Raw genomic sequence first — 6,110 nt, 5'->3', positions numbered from 1 at the left:
GCCATATGGGTAAAACCCAGGGCATGGTGAGGAGGTATTGAGAGAGGCCTGCTTGTCTGGCTCCCCACTCCTCAACAGGAGCACAAAGAAAGCAGAAAGCAATGCTGACCACACTGTCAAGTGCAAGGCCAGAAAGAGATGAGCCAAGGAGAAGCACTGGGCGCCAACTACATACAGCTTCAAAAGAAAAATGAGGAGTTGAAAGCAGTGGGCGTAAATAGTGGGTGTAAGTAATTTCTAGAAGCTCAAGTGGGAGTCTAGGGTCAGCTCGGTCATACAGTACACATATTAGCTCGCCAGGTGTCTGTATGTTTCTCTCTCTCTCTTTCCATCTCATACTCTGACTTTTGTTCCTGCTCTTTTTCTACTCCTTCATTCCTGACGCCGCTCCAGGGGGGAACCTAAGACGCTGGGCAGCTGCCTGACTCAGCGTGATGAGGCCGGGGGAGGAAGAGGAGGATGGAATTACCCCGACAGCATTTTCACTTGGGTATTTTCCACCCAACGCGTTCACAAGTTAAGTTGGAATTGATGGAGGATGGTAATCTGATACATATCTGCCGATGGGTAACTCTTAACTGGGTACAAGATTTCATGAGATGAGTTTTTAATGCTTACCTAGGCAAAATGACTAAGAACACAACCATATTCTTAGCAGTGGCCTGGGGACAATTACACACAAAGACACATTCACACCTTGATACTGTCCCATATACGTTTGTTTTTTTTACTGTTAAACTCTGAGCAGCTCCACAGGATCAATTGGAAGATGAATGATTTGCTCAAGGGCACTGTGAAAAGAGCTGGTTATATTTTCCCAGCTGGTCCGGATATTTGAACTGGCACCTTTCCTTTATGCTACTGCCTCCCCACTAACCATTAGGCTATCATTTTGCCATTTGACACTGAGAAATGGAGGAAATACATATATATACGCTCTGAACCGTCTCAATGTAACACTGTGGTTCTGTGTAGCACAGCCCAGCACATACGAAAGCACTTGAATACAGTTTAACATAATTGAGGTACACTTCATTTGTCTTCCCGGACAACTAATCAGGCCTAAAAGTGGACACTTAACCTGGAACAAGGACAGAAAACGTAACATTTTTGTCCACCTGCCATAGTAGCTAGTGGATCCCAGAATCCACTCTTTCACTATTTCACCAGCAAAACAGATAGGAATGATTGTTCAGCTACTTAAGTGGCTGGTAGAATTATATAAATGGTTATAAATCAAGGACTCCTATTTTTTCTCACACTGAAAATATATTCAACTACTACTTTGCCCAGGACAGTAGTGTAGCTCCCAGGACCTTTTTCCTAAATATCTGGCAGTGGACGTGTAGATAGATGCTGGTCTGCACAGGCCCTGGAGACTCAGAGGGAGGGAAGGGAGTGTTAGTAGGGGGGCTAGGGAAAGGATTAGGTTCCACACTGGATCCCAGAGCAAGGAGAGGGGGCCTGGGGCAGAGACGCTCTGGGGAAAGTTTCTGCACTGCCAGCAATAGCATGCCTCACTACTGGAGCATCACCTATCTGTCACACACACACACAGCAGCACCGCAGATGGCTACTCAAGAGGCTCCCGCACATGCATAAAAGATTTTTGTGTGTGTGTGTATGTGTGTGTGTGTTCCCCACCTGTAGCACAGGGCTGGTGTCTGTGTTGGGGAAGGCGGTGGGTCTGTTCAGCCACAGAATCAGGTCCCTGCGAGAGAGACACTTACTCCTGGGCCTGGCTTCCTCCTCCTCCCCAAGGCCAAACACACGTTGGTGGTGGAGCCGGTAGGAAGCTTTCAGGGACAGAAAAAGGGCTAACCATCTGTGAAAGGGGAGAGGAGGATGCTTGAGAAAAAAAAACAATGACAAACAAATCTATTTTTGCTTGCTATTTTTATCTTTTTTCTTTCTTTTGCCTTCATTATGGTAGTTTTTACAGTAGAGATAGACAGGCAAGATCAGGAGAAAGAGAGGGGAATGACATGCGACAAAGGTCCTGGGCTGGACTCGAACCCAGGACATTGCGGCTACATGGTACGCGCCCCAGACCACTAAGCCACCAGGACGGCCAAACGAATCTAATCTAATCTATTTTAATTAAGTATGTCATGAAGAAATGTTCTGTCTGTGTTATTCTAGGACAGTACTAGCCAAATTGTTAAAGCCAAATTCTACAAGTACAAGCCAGATTTGTGTCCGACCAAGATATCAGCTTGCCAAAGTGCAGGGCTGAGTCAAAATACCATTCTATGATGATGTGTTTTTCATGCAAGTTTCATTTGTTGACTCCTCTTAATTTGTGCTAACATTTGTGACTGACAGATCTAAAGACGGGACACTTGAAGCCCACCTGACTATGGTGCCTTGCAGCATGAGGTTGGACATCTCAGCCGGTGACACGTCGATGAAGCGCAGGAAGGAGAAACAGCTTCCTTTGTCATCACCTGGAAAAGTAAAAAAAAAGAGTGAGATATAGAGAATGAGGGAGGAAGAGAGACAGACAGAAAGAGAAAATGAGGTGATGTGAGAGAGGGAGAGTGGGAAAGAACAAGAGGAAGGTTGAAGGACGTAGAGAGAGAGAGAGAGAAAGAGAGAGAGAGAGAGAGACAGAGAGAGAGAGAGAGAGAGAAAGAGAGAGAAACCGGGTTGCTGAATTAGACATACAGTACACATGAAGAGCTGGTGTCTTCTGAATGTCAAATGAAAGAGATCCTCTTGGATGAGGAGAGCTTTGTGTGGGTTTGGGTTCAAAGTGCTCACCTTTCCTATGAAAAAGAGACTGCTGGATGTGATTTGGAGAAAAGGGAGACAGCAGCACCTGAAGTAATCTGAGAAAGATGGAGAAAGAGACAGGGTTACACTACTGTATGTGAGAGAGCGAGAAAATGAGAGGGGGAGAGAGAGAGAGAGAGAGAGAGAGAGAGAGAGAGAGACAGAGAGAGACTTGGGCCTGAAAATCGGATCCCTGTCAGACCCCCCCAAAAAAATCTGAGTGGTAATAGCTATGATTGGGTAATAGCCTTTCTGGAAGTAAATATTTACAGTATTTTTAAACAATAATTTTAAAATGTAAACCCAATTCCATTCCAAACAATGAGATGAGAAATTTAGCCAGACTTGTCCCATTTGGTTTGGGCATAATTGTGTGTGTGTGCGTGTGTGTGTGTGTGTGTGTGTGTGTGTGTGTGTGTGCGTGTGTGTGTGTGTGTGTGTGTGTGTCTGTTTGTGCATGCACATAGACGTGTGTGTGGCAACACTTACTTGTTCTTGGCCTGGTTGTGTGCGTGGATGAGGCCCTGACGGTAGAGGAATTTAGACATGACGTAGGGCTTGAGGGACATGTGGAAAGGAGAGCGTGTCTCCTGGCGCTCAAACAAGTCAGGATGGTTACACACCTACGCACAAGCATACACAGGAAGATTAGCACACCACAGCTAAGTGCTGTGCGATCAGCTGTTGCATAACCAAAGGAGCGAGCAAAAGACAGCGTAGTCAGGAAAATATGCCTTGTGTCTTAAGGCAATCAATCATGCTCATCTTTGTTCTAGGGCTGAACAACTACATGTGTTTAATGGTATATCATGATTTTAGTTTCCACAATTAAAAATTTTAGAATATTGCCGTACTGTTAATATTGAAACATTTCATTTCACTTAGAAAGTCCACAGCAGTTTATTGCCAATAAAAGTTAAGTGCAATAAAATAATTTTGATCCTCAAATCATAAAGCCTAATAACCATGATTAATAGCTGTGATCGCAGTATCTAGCAAAATAATCCCAAATCATTTTACTCATAAGCATCCAGCCCTGCTTGTAAGCCAACTGGTCCATAGGCGGGCCATGGTACCTACCTTCCTGAACTGCATGACCAGGTTCATGAGGGAGGAGGTGGTGCTGTGGGCCTGCTGGGCCGTGCCCATGGAGGACTGGAGCAGGTCCTCGATGGAGATCTTGTTCCTCAGAGCCTGGTACAGCAACCTCTGTCGGCATGTCAGCTGGCAGTAGGTCAGGATCTCAATCTGCAGAGGGAGAGAAGAGCAAGTGTGTGTAGAAAGTCTCCACTGATTAAGATTAATACTAACCTCCTACTAGCCACAGTTAAAAGAATTAGCTATGCTAATTGCATTGGCAAAATGTCATCATTATCATCATCTTGTTTCTACTGGAGAACAGAGGTATGGAGGAGAACAGAGATATGGTGAGGTTCCTAAAACTGTGTGGATTGTATTAGTGCAGATAACCAAAACCTGAGCTCCACCATTTTAAAATTACCACCTCTTCAAACACTGAGTGATTAGAGTGAAAAAATGTATTTCATAGTGCCAATGACCTGGAAAACCTTGTGCTCGCTCTGTGATTTCCCTGAAATTGTTTTAAGAAGTTTAAGGCTGAAAGAGTGACAGTAAAACTGCTGCCTACATTTAGGGTGAAATCATAAAGTCAGTCATATACAGTATAAAAGTTTGTATATGAAAATTGTAATGAAAAATGTTCTTAATTTGCCTGGTTGGTAAAATAGATGATACATAAAAGAAAAATGTATTGCATATTTTACAGGAGCCTACACTGAGGACAAATGATTCAGTTTCTGAATCTGTACGATGTCACCACTGAACCTAGAAATTGGGTGTGGTTATGATGTTCAGCCTCATTTAGAACACAATTTTTAACATGGGGTCAAGCGAAATGGCATGAAATTATGGGCGCAAACTTCACACACAGCTCACCTATTTTCTTTCAACACACATCAAACTTTCTGGTTTCATCTAGTGTCAAGCTCTGATTATAGCAGTGAAATTAAACATTACTACTACTACAACTACTACTACTATTATTACTAATAATAATAATAAAATCATTGTCACCAGATGCAGAAAACAAACCAAAAAAAACCCAATGTGAACCATAAGTGAACTTAACCAATTACCATTAGCTCTGGCATGCTGACAGACAGAAAGAGAGAAAGCAACAAGAGTGGAGAAGGAAAGGAAGTGGGCTGGCAGGACAGCATGTGGGTGTGAAGGAAAGCGAAAAAGACAGATGCGGGGGAGTGGTGAACTCTGCCATCTCTCTGACTTTGTGTAGCGAGACTCCCACCACGTATGTGTGAGTATGTGAGCGCTACGTGTGACAGCAAGAGACCCAACATCTGTCAAGAGGATCTGCCAGCACAAGCATCACTCATGGGCTTATTACAGCACTTTCCGTGTCATGAGTGGTACAGAGAGACAGATGGAGGAAGGGCGCAGGTTCAACGAGAAGAGGCGAGGAGAAGCGCTACATTATACTGACAAAAGATGATATTGCATTTTTAGCAGAGTAGTGTCATGAATTGCACTCAGCACTTAAAAAACACCCACCAAAATTTTTTAGAATGTGCTCTGTTTGAATGAAGTGAAAAATATTCCCCATTTCACAATTTCATTCGACCCATATGGCAGGAAATTCATGGAAAACCAGAATAGCTTGTTTAGGAAACCATCTGGAAAACCTTTCCCTCTCACTATTAAAAACATGCAAGTTCTGTGATTCGGAAATTGCAAACTGCCATTACTGCAACTTCGAATCTTGTTTCAATTAATCACGCAGCCATAGAGAAAAGGCTGGGGTCAGGAAACAGAGGTCTACAGCGGAGAAAGGTCTCTCTTCTACCTTGTCTGAGAGCTCGTTCTCCACATCCTTCTTGATCCTGCGCAGCATGAAGGGCTTAAGGATCATGTGCAGCCTGGAGAGCTGGTCTGAAACACAAACATCAAACGACTGAGTGTTTAGCCACATATCACACGCAAGAATGAGCAGGAATAAAGGACAGATGTTGGCACAAAAAAGATCGAATTTCCATACAAATGAGCTGAAAAATAATATGTGATGTCAGTTAGCAGGCAAAAGAAATTCCGCTGACGTGAATGTACAGAAAAACAGCCAAAAGGAAAAAATGTTCTCGGAGGTAAGAGTTCACTCACTCTCGTCGATGGCAGACTTGTTTTCTGCGTGGCTCTCGATGTCCTTGGAGAACCACTCGTTGAACTCTTCATGGGAATCAAACAACGTAGGCATGATGAAGTGGAGCAGGGCCCACAGCTGAGAGACAGCAATAACATAGTCG

General features: G+C 43.8%; 1 protein-coding gene across 7 annotated transcripts in view; it reads right to left on the bottom strand.

Annotated features, from left to right (window-relative positions):
* Positions 1 to 6,110, bottom strand: part of ino80 (INO80 complex ATPase subunit) — a 42,826-nt gene that overhangs the window by 26,989 nt on the left and 9,727 nt on the right. For all 7 annotated transcript variants that reach the window (XM_071900932.2, XM_071900995.2, XM_071900792.2 and 4 more), the window contains exons 19-25: positions 5,968 to 6,085; positions 5,657 to 5,742; positions 3,856 to 4,023; positions 3,265 to 3,398; positions 2,764 to 2,831; positions 2,354 to 2,447; positions 1,645 to 1,825 (exon numbers count right to left, since the gene is read on the bottom strand). In XM_071900932.2, the coding sequence (XP_071757033.1) occupies positions 1,645 to 1,825; positions 2,354 to 2,447; positions 2,764 to 2,831; positions 3,265 to 3,398; positions 3,856 to 4,023; positions 5,657 to 5,742; positions 5,968 to 6,085 (849 nt within the window). The remainder of the gene's footprint in view (positions 1 to 1,644; positions 1,826 to 2,353; positions 2,448 to 2,763; positions 2,832 to 3,264; positions 3,399 to 3,855; positions 4,024 to 5,656; positions 5,743 to 5,967; positions 6,086 to 6,110) is intronic.

This window comes from Centroberyx gerrardi, chromosome 18 (genome assembly GCF_048128805.1).
Source record: "Centroberyx gerrardi isolate f3 chromosome 18, fCenGer3.hap1.cur.20231027, whole genome shotgun sequence".
NCBI classification, from domain to species: Eukaryota; Metazoa; Chordata; class Actinopteri; order Beryciformes; family Berycidae; genus Centroberyx; species Centroberyx gerrardi.
The sequence above is the reverse complement of the archived record's forward strand: the minus strand, read 5'-3'. Positions and strand labels throughout refer to the sequence as shown.